This window comes from Phaenicophaeus curvirostris, chromosome 1 (genome assembly GCF_032191515.1).
Source record: "Phaenicophaeus curvirostris isolate KB17595 chromosome 1, BPBGC_Pcur_1.0, whole genome shotgun sequence".
NCBI lineage: Eukaryota > Metazoa > Chordata > Aves > Cuculiformes > Cuculidae > Phaenicophaeus > Phaenicophaeus curvirostris.
In genome coordinates, this window is record NC_091392.1 from 179262946 (window position 1) to 179282491 (window position 19546).

General features: G+C 43.3%; 1 protein-coding gene across 1 annotated transcript; it reads left to right on the forward strand.

Annotated features, from left to right (window-relative positions):
* Window positions 1-13841: 13841 nt before the first annotated feature.
* NUDT15 (nudix hydrolase 15) lies at window positions 13842-16648 on the forward strand. Its single transcript, XM_069850005.1, has 3 exons — window positions 13842-14025; window positions 14120-14310; window positions 16447-16648. Exons 1-3 carry the CDS (start codon window positions 13874-13876, stop codon window positions 16590-16592), a joined length of 489 nt encoding a protein of 162 aa, XP_069706106.1. The 5' UTR covers window positions 13842-13873; the 3' UTR covers window positions 16593-16648.
* Window positions 16649-19546: the final 2898 nt, after the last annotated feature.

Genomic DNA, 19546 nt, shown 5'->3' on the forward strand with positions numbered 1-19546 from the left:
AGAAATCTTACGCGCATTCTATTACCTGCCAAGGACTGATTTTAATGTTATTGTTAACTTGACAACAGTCAAATCTCTTGCTAATTTGGAGCTTTGGAGCCAGCTCTGTCTGACCTTGCATTTGAGCAGGGGAGATTAGAGAAGAAGAGACGCCCGTTCAGCACAGATCGTGCTTCACACAAGACGTTGTCATCGTCAAAGAATGAACAATGTCTGGAAAACACTGCTTGGAAGAAAAAATGCCATCAGAGGGACATTCTGTGCGACTTTCAAAAATACAATTACTTAATTATACTTTGGCTTAAATCAAAGATATTCCATTTATTGTAATATTAGCTACTTCTTTTGGGTTTGGGTTAGAAGGGACCTTAAATCTCGTCCAGTTCCAAGCCTGCTGCCATGGGCAGGGACACCTCCCACCCAGGCCTCCCCTGAATACCTCCCTTGGGCAACCTGTGCCCGTGCCTCACCACCCTCATCATGAAAAAATTCCTCCTTATGTCTAGTCTAAACCTGCCCCTCACCAATTTATAGCCATTCCCCCTAGTCCTATCACTATATGCCTTTGTAAAAGGTCATGGAATCATAGAATAGTTTGGGTTGGAAGGGACCTTAAAGATCATCCAGTTCCAACCTCCCTGCCACGGGAAGTAACACCTCCCACCAGCCCAGGCTGCCCAAGGCCCCATCCAACCTGGCCTTGAACACCTCCAGGGATGGGGCAGCCACTTCTTTGGGCAACCTGTGCCAGTGCCTCACTACTCTTATAGTGAAGAATTTCCAGCTTATGTCTAGTCTAAATCTTCCCCTCACCAGTTTATACCGGTTCCCCCTCATCCTATCACCACAAACCTTTATGAACAGTCCCTCCTCAGCTTTCTTGTAGCCCCTTAAGGTACTGGAAGGTCGCTATAAGGTCTCCTCAGAGCCTTCTCTTCTCCAGACTGAGAAATCCCAACTCTGTCCCTGCGCTCCTGCCCTGCCCAGCTCCTCACGTGTCCCCGCACTCCTGCCCAGCCCTGCCCAGCTCCTTGTGTGTCATAGAATCACAGAATCATAGAATGGTTTGGGTTGGAAGGGACCTTAAAGATCATACAGTTCCAACCCCCTGCCATGGGCAGGGACACCTCCTACCAGTCCAGGCTGCTCAAGGCACCATCCAACCCAGCCCTGAGAACCTCCAGGGATGGAAGTTCCAGTGCCCCACCACCTGCACAGTGAAAAATTTCTTCCTAATATCCAATATAAATTTTCCATCTTTCAGCTTAAAATCATTCCCTCTTGTCCTATCCCTGCACTCTCTGATGAAGAGCCCCTCCCAGCTTTCCCATAGCCCCTCTCAGTACTGGAAGGTCACTATAAGGTCTCCCCCAAGTCTCCTTTTCTCCAGGCTGAACAACTCTAACTGTCTCAGCCTGTCCTCATAGCAGAGATGCTCCAGCCCTGGACAACTTTGTTCTAAAAAAACCCGTCATTTTCCAACAGGGATCCTAAAAAGAGTTGCAATTCTCCCACAACCATCCTGCCCTTATCAGCCCCAGCTGGCACTGTGCATGTCAGACGGAAGGAGAGGCCCTAGCTCCCTCCTGCCACCCCTGCCCTGGCTTCAAAGTGGAAAATTTGTCAATATTTCTATCCTAAGGAATTTTCTTTTCATGTTTCAGGGTGTCTTCATGCAGTAACTCAAGCATATCCATTACCAAATTGAACTGAAGACCCATTATTTCCAGATGCTCATTCTGCAGCCCCTCCTCACTCCTTTGTACCAGGCTCCTCCACCGCAATACAGACCCATTTCTGCCTCGCACCACTTGAAGCTGTGCCTCCGCCTTTGCTGTTCAGTCTGGGTGTGTTTACTGTGGCTGCCAGGAATCATCCACTAAGGATCCTCAGCAGAGGACAGACATCTCTGCAGAAACCAATGAGCAGATCTCATCAGTCAAGAGGAGGCAAAACTGTTTCACTGAAAAGACGACAGTGATTGAGAAAAGAGGAGTGGCCTGGCAAAACAAAATGAGAAATGTCCTTTATCAATAATAAAGAAAAATGCAGTTATTTCCTTACATCATGAATGTCAAAGCTAGATCTGATTTAAAGGAAAACCATGCCAGGGCTGTGATTCCCCTGAGTTTTGTAACTGAAATTATTCAATAAACAGACAAGCTGCATTTTTTTTCTTCTGGAACTGAAAGTGCATTATCATAGATTCTCCTTCAGTGACTATTGAAAAGATAGAGTAACCATGGTTTGGTCATTTTGCTTCTGGCTTTTGGCTGTCTTAGTGTTACTGTGACCTGTTAGCCCTGCAACAAGCTCAGCATGGTGCTCTTCTCCACACTGCTTACGTACAGACGTGCAAGGCAGAAGTACGTCACTGAGCTGTAAACAGCTGCAAAATTTTCATAGACCATCCAAAATTTTCCACCACAGCTAAGAAAAGTCTTCCTTCTGCCAAGGAGGAGGCAGGCACTTAAACTTTGATGCCTTTCTCCACCAGAATACCTCTCCTCTGTACACACAGGAGCTCTTCACTAGTCACCAGACCTGCCCGCAGCTCCATCACAGGACAGCACCCGAATGTCATTTTCACATACACACCTTAGGAAATCTCATAACTCTGGGAGACTCTCCAAAATAACCTTCCTCCTGCAAAGGATGAGAAAGGGTATGCAAGAAAGTTTACAAAGACAATGTTATGAAGCGTGGTAAGGCTTAGAACCTTAAGCTTAAAAGCCCAAAGCTTCAGGGGCAAGTACTGGTTGCAGGTCAGGAAACTAGACTTACACCCGGACTAAGTTGTTTGCTGCTGCAAGAAAGTTGAATAAATGAGCTGTAAAACATTCAGAGTACAACTACTGTTGTATCATTGCCTCCTAACTGCAGGTGACTTCTCCTTCCAATATTAAGATGAAGAAGGTTTTAACCTTATACATCAAAAGAAGAAATCCTAGATGGTCTTGCAATACTAAAGGACTTCTAGAAAGACTGTGGCAGCTGATGCCATTCTCTGTGGTCTGATACACAGCTGTATGATATGAAGAGCTTTAATTATTTGGATGTTGCATTGTCTGATTTCATTGTCAGCTGTGAGAATCGGTCTAACTGCAATTCATTGTAAAAATGCATGAATTTCTGTCTGCCTTCTGTCTGATCACCAGTGCCACCATCCGGCACAGACTGTCAGTACAAGGTGGTTGGGAATTAACACAACTCAAACCTTAAAAACATCAGTTCTTGGAAATGACACATCCACGTTTTCTTTCCTTCCTACAGAAACAGGATAAAGATAATAATCTTGGCTACAAACAAGAAAATTCCTAATGAATCCAGTTAAACTAGCTCAGGATTGCATGGGCTTAGCCTAGTTTGATACCTGATCAACACTTCCAGAGACTGTGCAAGAAAGAAGAACGCACGGCAGGATTCTGAGAAATATCCAGATGTTTTGTTAAATCTCCAGAAAACTGTAGATATAGGTTCCTTCTTATTCAAAGTTTAAAATGGTGAGATTTCTTGCTGAAGTCAGAATAAACTTTTTAACATAGGACAGAAGTTCTCTCTGAAGATGTATTTAAAGCTATAAAGAAGGAGGGAAAAGGTATTTGCAAATGGGGTAGAAGGAACAAAGATGTTTTAACAAACAGCCAGCTGTCTGAGGCCAAATAAAGCATCCCAGAAGGATCAGGCATTATGAAACAGATATTAATTTGCTTTATTATGGATTCACCGCATCTACCTAGTGACAATGGTGCAATCTGATTTGTTTCCCAGACCTTGTAAGATCTACTGGTTCCTGTTTAAGTCTAAAAGCATTAGGACAGAGCATCTTGCCAAGAAAGATATCTGAGTGAGAAAGCCAAAGCCTCTGCCAAGGCCATTAATTTAGAGGGTAAAACATTTCCAAGAACAAAAGAAGAGATTTAGCAGGGGCTTAAAAAGCATCCCAATACCCATGGAGAAAACCTTACTGAGTTTTCCAGAACACTCTAGTTGAAGACAGGAGGAAGGACCTCACTTTTGCAATATGACAGATAATTAACTGGATTTAGCTTCCAGACCAGACAAGGTCAGGGCAAAAAAGTCTGACTGGCAGCAAAGTGAGAATAATCCTTCGGTGGTGTCTACGTTGTTTTATATAACATGCCTTGCAGCCCATGAATTCTCTCTGCATTGCTTATCTGCAGGAGTACTGTTGTGGTCGACTGTGGACAAAGTGCAGGTTGCTAAGGGGACCCTTAGGAGCACCTAATAACATGAAACTATTCACTGCACTTATTTTCAGTATGAGCAGGTTATTGTATCTTTCCTTCCAATGACTCCCATACAGAAAAGGCAAGCCAGGGTCCTACCCTGAAGGTGCTCTTGTGCCTCTCCTGTAAAGATTCTGTCATCTTTGCCTGTCCTTGCAACAGGCTTTTAATGTACACAGTCTTCAGATCTGGATGTGTGCATTTTTCTACAGAGAACAGTAGGAACATTAAGCAACAGCTCACTATCTCTCTCCCAATAAAAGAACTGGGAAACACCATGGAAAGCTGGTATGTGAAAAGTTCAATGTCAGCAAAAGGATTTTGTTTGCAAAAGTGATTATTCACATATTTAAGCTATGGAGCACCTTGCCATGGATCCTGCAATGATGTAAGTTTAACGGGCTCAAGAGGAGTCTTGGTGGATCTGAAGAGAAGAACGAGAAGAGGGACATAACTACACAGAAGCCAAAAGCCCTGTCATGATTTCTTGCCTATTATATTCCAGACATCCACTCCAGACTACTAGGTACTGTCCTGGATGGATTTTTGTCCTGACCTAATGGACACTTCTATATTCTTCTGTCTCAGGCTGCCTTGGGATCAAATACACCCAAAAGTTTCATAGATTCTGCAGCACAATCCATTTTATCCATTTTTGCCAGCCTATGAGTTGCCCCAGAACACTTAAAAAATTAATGGCAGAGCTACAAATGAAACAGAATTGTCTCGCAACCTACCCTCTTTCTGGTGACTCAATCTTGTCTGTGCACATCAGAGCAAAGAAATAATTAACAAGCAATGAAGACAAAAACGCTCTTTTACCACAATACAGCTGTAATTTGTCCAATTGCTCTTGCCTATGCACACCGTGATTGTCTATGAATCGTTAAGACTGTGACCACTTCTGGGCTGACAGCATATCTTGATGACAAAGAATACTCTTAATGGAACCGGGTATGAATTATAATTTCATCACTGATATAAAAAAAGAATATTCTGGTATTAAAAAAAGGACAGGAGGTCATGATAGTCAATGAAGGATATAGGAATCAACCCATTTTTTGCTCAAGTAGACCCTTTCCAAAGTAAGATTTTAAAAGTGAAGATTTTCTCTTCTGTGATGAGGAACTGTGTAATGCAGAAAATCTTACAGGTCTCATAAATTCTAATATGAAATGCAATATTATTTGGAGTTTAATGTCAAGCCAGGATTGTGGAGAATAATGCAGATCATCGATTTATCACAAAGATACGGTCAGGGCACAGGCAATGGTAAAGTAGGCTAACTTCTTCAAAATCCCCTTCTGTTATAGAGAAACTCTTCCCTAAGTAGAAGGACTGTTTGTGGAATTTCCATTTTTTCAGCTGGAGGTAAGCAGTCTTTATTTCTTTCCTTTACTCAGTCTTCTCCAGAGCTTCATTGTGGACACTTCATCAAATCGCTAATTACCCTGACATGCAGGCCAGTGGCACACTGGGGATACTGTGAATCCTTGTCTACTTTGTATCCACAGATTTCCTAACAAAGGATTTCTCTAGCAGTATAGTATTTGACAGCCATGGAAAACGAAGAAATCAAGTTTAAAAGCAAAGTCTGTAAAGGAACTCAGGCCGCATGGGACCTAACCAGTGACCTCACCACATCAACCTATCTTTATTTTTCTCCATTTCCCAATAAGTTCAGGCAGGCAGATCAAGTTTATTTCTTCTCCTGCAGTGAAATTTTGATAAACACTGCAGCACTGAACCATGAAGCTGGCCTTTGTCATCATAATGCACTGACTACATCTTTATGTCTGAATCCTATCTAAGCTTTGGAAATCAGAGCAGAGGTCCATAGCTCAGGGTCAACCTTCAACTGCTCATTGTTCATGCTAAAGTAAAACGTCTATTTGCAGGCAAGAATCAGTGCAAGACATTATCACAGAGGACCTGCACAAGCACCAAAATAAAAAAGGTATTACTTAGTGTTAGGGGGTTTGTAAAGAGTTGGAGCAAAAGCAGTTTTCTCACCTGTCTTCTTTCCTCTTCTTTGTTACTATTAAAATGCAGGAAATTCTAGATAGAGACATACAAAATATCAGATCTGTTATAAACTGAAGGTGAAAAATATTTGGCAAGCAATTATTTATTAGTATGAAAGCATATTTGCAGTTGAAGAGAACTACTAGCAAGGAAATTCAATGAAACAATCTCAAATTAAAAAAATTAAAAAACTAAAGCATATTGAAAGATCACAAGAATTGTTGTTTGCCACACGTGTAAGAGGCAAAAAAGAGTGGATTTAGAGAGCAAAAGACAACACATTTGTCTTGGTAGATGCTTTTGCATGGTAGTACATCTTGGCTTAACAAATTGCATGACAATCTATTGAATAGAAAATCATTCCTGTCAGCTCTTCTGTGGGGTTTTATGCAAGTAATGATAGGAATACATAAAATATTCAGACATCTCTTGCAAGCAACTATTGCACAATATCCCAGTAGAAAATAGAGCTACCAACTTCATGCAAGACTGTTCATGTAAGCATGGCAGCATTTATTCCTGTTGAGTCAGGACAATTTAGGGATAGAATCTAAATAGCAAAGGTAATCTAAAAGATTTTATTAGGTTTCTCTCCTCGTTTTGTCTAAAGCAGCTACTCTTTATGTTTGCACTGCCATATTAAAAAAAAATAAAAATTAAATGTGTAGGTAAAATTTGCATTGGTATATTCAAATATAAAGCTTTGTATCCTTATTTATATAGTGTGCATCTTTAGTGCAATTTCACGTATTTTAAGATAGCAAGCATGAGGAGAAAAAAAGGGAAAATATCAGTCATGGTTATATTATCCCTGTAGAAGGAGGGAGCTGTAGATTATCAACCTTTCCTGACTACCATCTTTCCTAACGTTAAAAGTGGCATAGCTGGAGTGGTGTTCTAGCTATATTTACCTGGAGAATGCAAGAATACAGCTGCATAAAGCATCCTGGCCATCCTCATGGAAAACACTCTGGCACACAACGAAAGCAGAGTGTCAATAAAACAGCCCAGCAGAGGAAGGGGACAAGAGCTCCTGTCCTAGAGAAAAGTGAGCGGCATCCTAATGTGGCAAAATGTCCAGGGTTTTTACCTAGAAATATAGAGACCAAATACTCTCTTGCTATCATCGTGTCTCAGAGGCACAGATAAGAGCTTATTAGATCATGCCTCAGCTTCATTGACTAAGTGAGCACTTTCTGACTGAACACTCACTTCTGGTTGACAGAACTCACTTGCTGACACTAAACATGACAAAGGCAAATAGTCCTGATTTCTCAGCTGTGAGGCAAAACTACCTCCCAGTTCTAACTGACAGCATCTCACAGAAAAATAAGTGAGTAAATTTAAGCTGAAGGGACCGGAATATGCCATGTGAGGTGAAATACTTCGGTAGTAACAGCAAGACTTTAAAAAGCTCTGTGCACAAATGGTATATGGATTTACTGATACTAACTTGAATAAATTTTCATCCTTTGACCACTAAGCATTTTTTTTCTCCAGAAAGGCTTTTTTGTTCCCGAACCCAAAATATATTTCCCCAATATATCTCCTAGAAATAACTGAATTGGCTTTGTTGAAACTAACCCCAAGAGCTGACGCATAAAGATGACATGCTAGAAATTTATGGGATTAATATTTATGGTTTAGTATAGCAAACTTGCAAAAACTAATCCCAAAGAACTAGAAACAGCTAAGCAACTTCAGCTATACCTAGTTTCTCCACAAGAAATAAAAATCATCCACACATGTTCATATTTCTGTAGCGCTCAATGTCTCAGTAGGTCTCAAAGGACTTAACAGATCCAGGCCTCTGTGATCTTACAAGCCTTGTCATCCTTTCTTGGCTTTAAGGAGATGAACAGTCTTCAAATAAGTGCAGCTGCTGATATCACAGTAAGGAGCTACCTGCTTATCTTAAATTGAAAAGCAAAATCATTGTTTAAATCAAAAGGTGTATGTCTTTCAACACTTTTCTGTATATTTGCAAATATTGAGTACATGAGTTTATAAGCAGAGATCCTACTGCCTGCCACAACAGAATCATAGAGCAGTTTAGGCTGGAAGAGGTCTCTGAAGGCCACCAGCTCCAGACCCTCCTCTTCCCCTCAGGTCACCCCTTGCTCAAAGCAAGGCCAGCTTGCAGTTCACTCTGGGCTGTGCCCTGCTGGGTTTTCAGCTTCTTCAGGGATGGAGGTTCCACAGCATCTCTGAGCTACCTGCTCTCATGCTCTGCCACTCTTACCCTAACACTCTGCTCTAGCAGAGCCAAGCCTGTCTCACTTCAGCTCCCAAATCAAAGGAATTCTGCCACTGCCTTATTAGGTGAGGCTCGGCTCTCTGTAATATATAATGGTAGAGATGCACATTCCATCCAAATAAAATCACAATTCTTGTCTTGACAGATAGACCACTCAGCAGATAAGGAACTGTCTGGATGGTTGCACTCAAAGAGCTGTGGTCAGTTGCTCAATGTCTAACTGGAGACCGGTGATGAGCGGCATTCCGCAGGGTTCAATATTGGGACCAGTGTTGTTTAACATCTTTGCCGCACACATTGACAGCGCGATTGAGGGCACTCTCAGCAAGTTTGCCAATAACACCAAGCTGTGTGGTGTGGTCGATATGCTGGGGGAAAGGGATGCCATCCAGAGGGATCTTGACAGACTTGAGAGGTGGGCTTGTGTGAACCTCACTAAGTTCAACAAGGCCAAGTGCAAGGTCCTGCACCAGGGTCAGGGCAACCCAAAGCTGAAATACAGCCTGGAAAGAGAATGGATTGAGAGCATCCCTGAAGAGGACTTGGGGATGCTGGTGGATGAGAAGCTCAACGTGAGCCAGCCGTGTGCACTTGCAGCTTAGAAAGCCTGTGCTGCTTCAAAAGAAGTGTAACCAGCAGGTCAAGGGAGGTGATTCTCCCACTCTGCTCTTGTGGGACCTCATCTGGAGAACAGTGTTTAGTCCTGGAGTTCTCAACAAACGAAGAGGACAGATCTCTTAAAGCGAATCCATAGAGGAGTCACAAAGATGATCAGAGGGCTGGTGCACCTCCCATACAAGGACAGGCGGATAGAGTTGGGGTTGACTAGCCTAAAGAAGAGAAGGCTTTGGGGGGACTTTATAGTAGCCTTCCGCTACTTAAAGAGGGCCTAAAGCAAACCTGGGGAGGTCCTCTTTGTCAGGGAGTGTAGTGATAGGGTAATGATTTTAAGCTGAAAGAGGGTGGATTTAGATTAGATAATAGGAAGAAATTCTTTACTCTGAGGGTGGTGAGGCACTGAAACAGGTTGCCCAAAGAAGTAGTGGATGCCCCATCCCTGGAGGTGTTCAAGGGGCTTTGAGCAAGCTGGTCTAATGGAAGATGTCACTGGCTATGACAGTGGGTTGAAACTAGATGATCCTTAAGGGTTCCTTCTGACCCAAACCATTCTATGTTTCTATGATTACTGACTTCCTTAAAAAAAAATACAGGATCGTACTATATGCATGTGATCAGAACTTCTTTATGTTGCAACCTAAAAACTACATCTCAAATATTTCCTAATTTATGATACTAATTTCTATCAAGCTGTAATATTATAGCAAAGGATGATTTATGGTAAGAGACATTGATTTATTGGAAACATGAGGTATCACAGGAATATTTATGCTAAAATACAAGCGAGGAAACAGTCAACAATTTCAAATGTTCAGTATCAAGGCTCAGGATGACAACCAGCTGCTTGAAAGCAAGTTAGAGAAAATCCATCCACCTTCCAAGCTCATATTTCCTGCTGGCAGGACTTTGATGCCATGCACTGCTGTCACATTCCACTCAGCTTTGCAACATAAAATATTTAAGCATAATCCTTAAATCTTCCAGTTCATACTTCTGCTAAGCAAATGTGAATATGTAGTAAATTCCACAGCCAGGGAACAGAGTGCAAGAGATTTTCAGAGGCACGGATGTTTTCTGATTGTATATCTGGTTTTCAAGTGACTTGTTAGAGCGTGTGCTTTTCTGACCTAGTTTCTCTATGTGTTTTTCTTCTGGAACAGCTGTGCAGTCATTTTATCCGACATAAATCTGGTCTGCCGGTAATGTGATTAATCCCATCATTCTTGTTCCCAGCTGCTCATACTCATTGCCTCCCTTGTGCCAATTCAATCACTCATTTACCTGAGCTGTAATCATACCAGGGAACCCATCCTGATGAAAAATTAATGTTTTTCCCATCTTGCTGAGTTAGGCTTGGCTTTGTGCTGTTTAATCTGCTTTAATTCCACTCCGTCCCCTCCCTGTGCTGCTCACAGCACACAAGAAAACAAATTCATGAAGAAAAAAATTATTTCTGGAGCCAAATCAATTCAGTCCTCCAGCTCATGGCACAGCCACTTCAGTAACAGCACGAGCATGAGGAACAAATGGGTCTGAAATGTTGGTGCCTCTCTTTCAGCAGCAGCCTGGACACGTGCTGGTTTAAATACTGTTTTAGCTGCTTATCTCACAGAAGTAATTTGTCAGATTAAATATTAATAAACAAGTTTACATAAGCATATACATTGTAACCTTGCAAGCTTTTCAACATATTACCATAGTAGAAGATGCATGTTTACTTTCTCAAACTTGGCTTATTCTTATCTCTTTTCTTCAGTGGATGTCCGTTAACCGTCTATCAAACTCAGAGGTACTGGTCTGCATTTATTTCACAATCTGTGCAAAACCTGAGTGCATACCCATGCCCTAAATAAATCCTAAAGTGAAACTGATTAGAACAGATTAAGTCAAGAAAATATGTTTTATTTTCATACAGTATTTTTTATGTTAATGACCACAAATACAAGATGAAAAAAACCCAAAACAATAAAAACATCTGTATAAAAGCAGATCTCAAAACCTTAACAAAACCCAAAAGAATAGTTAAAAGTCCTGTGAAGGAATACTACTTCAAATCCTTGTTATGATTAATAGCATAGTAGTGAGAAAGGGAAAATGTAAGCCTACTGACAAATGTTACAGTTGTTTATAAGAAATATGAAAGTTACATTCTAGATAATTATATTCATTTAATATTTGTAAGAAATTGTATCCCGCTACCATGCTAACAAGCATAATGACTGTAGGAATATTTTTTGTATTTAAAAAGATTTGAGCAGAATGACTGTGGGCCACCTTCAGACTTGTTTGTAAATGTTGTTAGGTATAAAGTACAGGAAAATGGGGTACACAGAAAGTAGAATGTTTTCATTGTTCAGATAAACAGCCCTGTGGTGTATTGATATATTGGACTAGCATGAGCTTAGTGGGTGATTAGAGTCTTTGATAAGGCTTTCATAAGATCACTGTCATGTTACCTTGTAAATACAGAAGTGACACAACTGATAGATGTTTAATTTGGAGATTAAGGTACGCCAACTGCACTGGAAGATGCATATGAATCAAAAGGTCAGTTAGTTTGGCAATTTGCCCAAGATTATTTATTTATTATTATTTACTAATGTCAGTAATTCAGGGCATGGGCTGACGTTACAGCTGAACAGCCCAGCCAGCTACTGTCAAAGGGCAGCCTTGCCTCTACACGCCCAGTCACGCGCTCCTCTGACATTTCCTTCACACCAACACCAGGACTCATCTGATGCCCTAGTGAGCTGGTTCAGGCAATTAAACTTCAGAAAACTAATCCCATAAAAAGTAGTGATAGATCTTCCGCCAGTTTGGCCCTGTGATGTTCATAAGGAAATAAAACTTCTGTACATAAGTTTGTCAAAACCTTACCAAAAAGCTTAAGTCCTGCAAAGGAATAATACTTCATATCCCTGTTGTGTCCAATAGGCTGATAGATGGAAAGGGGAAATCTGATAAATATTATAGCTGTTTATAAGGAACATTAAAGTTTTTATCTTACACTTCACACAATTATCTTTCTATAATTAAAAGCAAAGTGAAAATGAAAGTTAACATTTGCTAGCCAAAATTTTGATTTCTTCATTTATTCTATCAGTCAGGAATTGGTTTTCTGCTTCTGGTTCACTGCTTAGCTAAGGCTGTACTTTATTTTTTAATGATTTCTTAGTGACGCTTCAGAGTCAGAGGCCTCACTCATCAGGAACCGCGGGCTAACCTATAATGGGCCACTTCTTAAGTTCTGCACAGATCTGCTGCCAGAGACCAAGTGGCACCCTGATTTCCAAGACACAGTTCTCCCTACTTTGTTTGGTTTCAGGTGCCCGTCATTTGCACAAATGCTTTTTCAGTTCTCAGTGACCTGAGAATTTCAAATCTCAGTGACCTTCTTCTCTTCTCGTAAGCAACAAGCGACAGGATGAGGGAGAACAACTTCAAGTTACATGAAGTGAGATTCAGACTGGATATGCACCATGAGTGGTGAGGCACTGGCACAGGCTACCCAGAGAAGCTGTGGCTGCCCCATCCCTGGAGGTGTTCAGGGCCAGGTTAGATGGGGCCTTGGGCAGCCTGGGCTGGTGGGAAGCGTCCCTGTCCCTAGCAGGGAACGTGGAACTGGATGATCTCTGAGGTCCCTTCCAACCCTAACTATTCTATGATTCTATTAGACAAAAATTCTTTACCAAAAGAGTGGTGAAGCATTGGAACAGGCTGCCTAGGGAAGTGGAGTCACCATCCCTGGAGGCATTCAAAAAGCTTGCAGATGTGGTGATACAAGAAGCAGTTAGTATTACTTAGGTAAGCTAAACTGGAGTTTCATCTAAGTAACCACGTTTTTTGAAAGAGAAACAGAATGCCCCTCCGATAGCATGTTTTCTTCCAGACGCTGTTTTTTCCAGACACTGTTCATTCTTTGAAGATGGTAACATCTTGTGTGCAGCATGATCTGCGCTGAACAGACGTGTCTCCTCCTCCAATCACCTCTGTTTGCCGTCTCTCCCCATCTCAAACGCAATGTCAAGCAGAGCTGGAGCCAAAGCTCCAAATTATCAAGAGTTTTGACTGTTGTGAAGTTCATAAGAACATTAAAGGAGGTTGTAGAGAGGAGGGTGCTGGCCTCTTCTCCCAAGTGACAGGGGACAGGACAAGAGGGAATGGCCTCAAGCTCCGCCAGGGGAGATTTAGGCTGGACATTAGAAAAAATTCTTCACAGAAAGGGTCATTGGGCATTGGAACAGGCTGCCCAGGGAGGTGGTTGAGTCACCTTCCCTGGAGGTGTTTAAGGGATGGGTGGACGAGGTGCTGAGTGGCATGGTTTAGTGTTTGATAGGAATAGTTGGACTTGATGATGTGGGGTCTCTTCCAACCTGGTTATTCTATGATTCTATGATTTATTTGCCGGCATTTTCAGTTCTCAGCGGCAGTTCACGTTTAGTGGGCACAGTGGCGTCAGGCTGAGGGTTGGCCTGGAGGACCTTAGAGGTCTACGGCCTCAACTCGGAGGCCAGAAATACTCCGAAACCGCCGCCTCGTGACCATAGCGACCGCCCCGCCACCCCCACCACCGAGGGCGCGAGGCGCACGTGACACCCCGGCGGGGCGGGAAAACCCGGATCACAGGCCACGCCCCCGAACGACGTCATCACCCGTCGCGGGGCCCGGCCTGACGTCACCGCGGCGCCCCACGTGCCCAGAAAGGAGGGCGAGCGGAGCCGCCATGGGCGAGGCGACACCGCCCCCGCGCCCCGGGATCGGCGTGGGCGTGGTAGTCACCAGCGCCTCGCACCCCGGCTGCGTCCTCCTAGGCAAGAGGAAGGGCCCGGTGGGGGCCGGCACCCACCAGCTCCCCGGAGGCCACCTGGAGTTCGGGTAGGAGCCCCGAGCCTCCCCTCCCCCCGCCCCGCGGCCCCCGCGGCGAGCCGGCTGCCCCGCCCTGAGCCGCCGCGCCCTCCCGTGCCCGCAGGGAGAGCCTGGCGGAGTGCGCGGCGCGGGAGACGCTGGAGGAGGCGGCGCTGCCCTTGCGCGACGTGCGCTTCGCGTCCGCCGTCAACGCCGTCTGCGCCGCCGCGCGCTACCACTACGTCACCGTCGTGATGAAGGGCGAGGCGGAGCCCGGCGCGGAGCCGCGCAACCGCGAGCCCGACAAGAACGAGGGTGAGGGGCGGGGCCACGGGGGGTGTGAGCTGCATGGGGCGGGGCTTCTGCAGGGGGAGTGGGTTCGGCGGGGCGGGGCTTGTTTTAGGGCTTGGTAGTGGGCGAGAATTGGCTGGGGATGGGCTGTGGGGCGGGGCTTCTGTAAGGGGGCGGGGCTACCAAGCAGATCTTCATTGGTTGGGGTCGAGGCGGATCCTCGTAAGGGGCGGGGCTTCAGCCAGGCGGGGCTCCCACTGGGGTTGGGACTTCATTGTGGGCGTGGCTTATGTAGGGGTAGGGGCTGCTCTTGGAGCGTGGATCCTTGTAGGGGATGGCGCCGGTGGGTGCTCTGGGCTCTTGGAGCTCCTCAGGTGGTCACACTTCATAGAATCATTGAATCACCAGGTTGGAAAATACCCACTGGATCATCGAGTCCAACCGTTCCTATCAGGCACTAAACCATGCCCCTCAGGCCTTCTTCCACCGGTGCCTTAAACACTTCCAGGGAAGGTGAATCAACCACCTCCCTGGGCAGCCTGTTCCAGTGCCCAGCGACCCTTTCCATGAAAAAATTTTTCCTAATGTCCAGCCTGAACCTCCCCTGTCAGAGCTTGAGGCCATTCCCTCTCATCCCTGTCCCCTGTCACTTGGGAGAAGAGGCCAGCTCTCTCCTCTCCACAACTTCCTTTTAGGTAGTTGTAGAGAGCAATGAGGTCTCCCCTCAGCCTCCTCTTCTCCAGGCTAAACAACCCCAGCTCTCTCAGCCATTCCTCATAGGCCTGTTCTCTAGCCCCTTCACCAGCTTTGTTGCTCTTCTCTGGACTCACTCCAGAGCCTCAACATCCTTCTTGTGGTGAGGGGCCCAGAGCTGAACACAGGATTCGAGGAGCGGTCTCACCAGTGCCGAGTGCAGAGGGAGAATAACCTCCCTGGACCTGCTGGTCACGCCGTTTCTGATACAAGCCAAGATGCCATTGGCCTTCTTGGCCACCTGGGCACACTGCTGGCTCATGTTCAGTTGCCTGTCAAGCAACACCCCCCCACTCCCTCTCATTGTATCACCTGAGAGAAGAAACCAGCACCCACCCTGCTCCAACCTCCTTTCAGGCAGTTGCAGACAGTGATAAGGTCTCCCCTTAGCCTCCTACAGGCTCAACAACCCGTTCCTCAGCCACTCCTTATAAGACTTATTCTCCAGCCCCTTCACTACCTTTTTTGCTCTTCTCTGGACACACTCCAGGACCTCAATGTCTTTCTTGTAATGAGGGGCCCAAAGCTGAACACAGTATTGAGGGCAGGGTGGGGCTACAGGTACATCCATGAGGCTGAATGTGAGCCAGCAGTGTGCCTGGGTGGCCAAGAAGGCAAACATCGTCCTGGCTTGTATCAGAAATGGTGTGGCCAGCAGGAGCAGGGAAATGATTGTGCCCCTGTACCCAGAACTGGTGAGGCCACACCTGTTTAGGTTTGGAACCCTCACTACAAGAAGGACGTTGAAGTCCCAGAGCGTGTCCAGAGAAGGGCAACAAAGCTGGTGAAGGGGCTGGAGAACAAGTCTTGTGAGAAGTGGCTGAGGGGACTGGGGTTGTTTAGGCTGGAGAAGAAGAGGCTGAGGGGAGACCTTATTGCTCTTTACAACTACCTGAAAAGAGGCTGTAGAGAGTTGGGTGCTGGTCTCCTCTTACAAGTAACAAGTGATAGGACAAGACAAAATGGCCTCAGGTTGCAATAGGAGAGGTTTAGATTGGATATTAGGAAAAATTTCTTTATTGAAAGAGCAATTGGGTGTTGGAACAGGCTGCCCAGGGATGTGGTAGAGTCACCCTCCCCAGAGGTGTTCAGTAAATGTGTAGGTGGGGCGCTTTGGGACGTGATTTAGTGGGCACGGTGGTGTTAGGCTGATGGCTAGACTCGGTGGTCTTGCAAGTCTTTTCCAACCTTAATGATTCTATGATTCTGCAGATCTGAGTAAACACTGATTCTTGGTAGGATCAGGACTTAGTGGGACAGAAGTAATTAATGTACAATAATTACATACACAATAGAGAACTCGACTGTGTTACTGGCAATTTCTGCTCAAGAAACACCCATCTAGACTTGCAGAGGCCAAACTGCTCCATGTTTGATTTTACACTGTCTTTTTTCTCTTCTTTACAGGTTGGGAATGGGTTAAATGGGATGAATTTCCCCCAGCAGATCAACTGTTCTGGGCCTTACGCTGTTTAAGGGAACAAGGTTACAACCCCTTTACAGAAGAGCTCGATCATCTAAAGGGGTACACGGGAAGTCACCAGCTAACATAAAAAAAAATTGTATGTAGTGTAACAAACTACGGGACAGACCTGTTTTTTTGGTGTAATATATCATGCTCACTCTGCCCACGTGAAAATATGATCCTTACCAAAGCCAAAAACCATCAGATGTTTCAGTGCTTTTACCATTATTTCATGTCTCTCATTTCAGAGCATTTTCTAGCTCTAGTGGTTAACAATTAATCAGTTTTCTTTCATAGAAAACTCAGTGTTTTATCTGGTTAATCTTTATATGGATGAGTAGCTCTTTGGAAATCAGAACTAGTCAAAGAAGCTCACTCACTTGGAAACAGTTGCAGCATTAGGCCCTGGAGAAACTGATTTGTTTAAAGCTCAGTCCTGCTCTCTGTGTAAAGCTGCTTTGTTGTAATTATAAATCTTGGACCAGTTTTTAAACTCAGCCTTGTCTCATAGCTGTAGTTAAGATACTGACATGAAGAAAAGTCACGTTTTCCAGACAATACGTTGTTCTCCTGCAGGCAGTAGTACATAATTGAAAATCAGTGTATTATAAACAGCAAACGGTTGTGGTAGCTTCTTATAGGGAGTGAAAAGTCTCCAACGCTGTTGCTGCTCCCTTTTATTGCCTCAGTGCCATTAGAATTTGTCTGCAGAAGCATTTCAGATCTCTGTAGTCGATCTTAATTCCTGAGCATGACTGAAGTATTAATAGGCTAATGGAGAGGTGCCCGCAGTGTGCTTCCAAGTGGACACAAGTAACGTACAGACAGAGCTTGGATGTAGCTCTGCATCAGTCATACTCTTTGGCTAAAGAGGACGATCATCAGTATTAAGCAGCAAAGATGGATGTAATTCTGTGTGGCTACTGGGATTTGATAGAATTGCTAATTTTCAGTTTGATATGATTAAGTGATTGAATTGGTAGTGAATGAAATCACAGAACACAAAGATGTATTCAAAATCAATGAGTTTAAACATTTCATTCTTCTATAACCTGTAACTAAATTTGATTCTTTTCCAGCTGTAGTCATTAGGACAGCAGCAATTAGTTGTACAATATGGATGGACTATGACTTTAAAAAAAAAAGCACAAACTGGCTCATTTTTTTCTCTTCAGAGTTCCTTTAAAACACAGGTTTTGTCTGTTTCCTTTAGGTATAGCCACTTCACAAAATGTTCTGAGATACCTTGAATTTCTTTTAAATACAACACAGGCAAAGCACTGAAAAACTAGAATTGTCTAGAATTATGAATTGTCTTACAAGAAATGAGCTTGAAAGATTTGAAGCTCTTCGTTACTTTCCACATAAATTTTCTTAAATAGAGATGGCTTTTTTTCCTGAGGAGCAGACAGTGATACAGACTATGAGGATTTTATTAAGGATCGCAAGCCTCTTCCTTTGAATTTGAAGTATTAACTACATACAACTTCCCTTAGGACAGATATTCTTTCACTTAAGTGAAGAAGATTATTGTTATAAAGCAGTTTTAAAATAGGAAATATCACAAAAAAATCTTCTACTGATGCATCTTTGTAGAAAACTTATTTTTCTATTCAAAAGAAGAGATTTTCTTCCTGAAAGCAGCTTTACATACACTGAAAATTATTCTGTTCAGCTTTCAACAAAGAGGCTGTAGGAAGATTTAACAGATGTCCTGCCCACCTGTCCCAAAGAATAATGAAAAAAAAAGCAGTAATTAAAATGATTTAGTGCAATTTTAAGTTTTAGAAGGCATCCAGCTCTTGATGGGAAAACAAGTCACTGTAAAATGGTTTGTCATATAATAAATATTTTGTTACCATTAATGGCTGTATTTGTTCTATCTGTTGTAAATATACAAGTAGTTACTGAAATTAGGACACAAGCAGGGTCTCCATATGTCAGGTTTTCTGTATCCTTTCTAAGCAGAATGATTAAGTGTCCACAGTGTTTAACTGCAATCAGCTGTCAGTGATCCTCCAGTAACTGTTTTTGTAGGTGTGCTGCATTTATACTTTTTCTCCCCAGAAAATTTGATTCTCAGTAATTCTTAGCTGCCAAGACTCGGCTCTTTCAACTAAATGTTATGTTTACTTTGATTTTTGGTACTTTTGCAAAGTAGAAAAATGTATTATGTACACCTCTAAGCCACTGAATAATAGAACATAGTTAAAACTTTGTTTGCTGAATTTACTTAAAATGGCATTATAGTTGTCCAGCATTGAGAAAAACAGTTCTGAACAATGTATATATTAATTTAGAGCACTGATGTAAAGGAACTGCTTAGGATGCATCTTATACACAGAATCTGAATTTATGCTAAGTGAAAAGCGGGCAGAGCTGTCTTCTTAACTATTTCTTAGATACAACACATTGTTAAAGGATTAAGTGGGACCAAACTGTCAAACAACCCAGAAGAAGTGGTTCTTGTTTCTGTTAATTCTTATTTACAGCAGGAAGGAACCACCCACCTCCATAATATTTCAGTTTGTGAACCACAAGGTAGATCCATATAAGAGGTTTGAGTAGACTGAACATGACACTTTCTGTGAGAATTATTTCCACTTATATTTCATTCCAATAACAGAATGGCCTTATAAATTATGAGATGAAAGAGACTAGTGAGCTGTGACTGGTAAGAGAGAGGCATTTAAGGAAGAAAATACAAAGCATTAAGAAACTGCATTTCCCAAGACTCTGTGTGATCCTGATCATGTATATTTAAGAAAAAACAATTTGAAATAGGACAGGGGCAGGTGAGGTTAACAAGGATTGGCGGGGGCGGGGCGGGGGGCATTTCTCTTTTAAAACAACAAGCACTGCCCTTATGTGATTGAACCTGACTGAAGGGGTCCTTTTCACTTCTACATCCTCACGGGATTTGTACATACTTTGGTCATATGTGGCAGCATTACTGACAGCAATATTCGAAAGACTCTCCAAAGCAAATGAAAAAGTACCTGATGAATCAGATCCTTCCTGGGAGGAATCTACAAGATGGAA

What these genes read in the sequence shown, in the direction of transcription:
- NUDT15 (XM_069850005.1), top strand. Translation starts at nt 13,874, where the DNA reads ATGGGCGAGGCGACACCGCCCCCGCGCCCCGGGATCGGCGTGGGCGTG. An exon ending in GGAGGCCACCTGGAGTTCGG is followed by an intron (nt 14,026 to 14,119) that starts GTAGGAGCCCCG and finishes CCGTGCCCGCAG; the next exon opens with GGAGAGCCTGGCGGAGTGCG. An exon ending in CGAGCCCGACAAGAACGAGG is followed by an intron (nt 14,311 to 16,446) that starts GTGAGGGGCGGG and finishes TCTTCTTTACAG; the next exon opens with GTTGGGAATGGGTTAAATGG.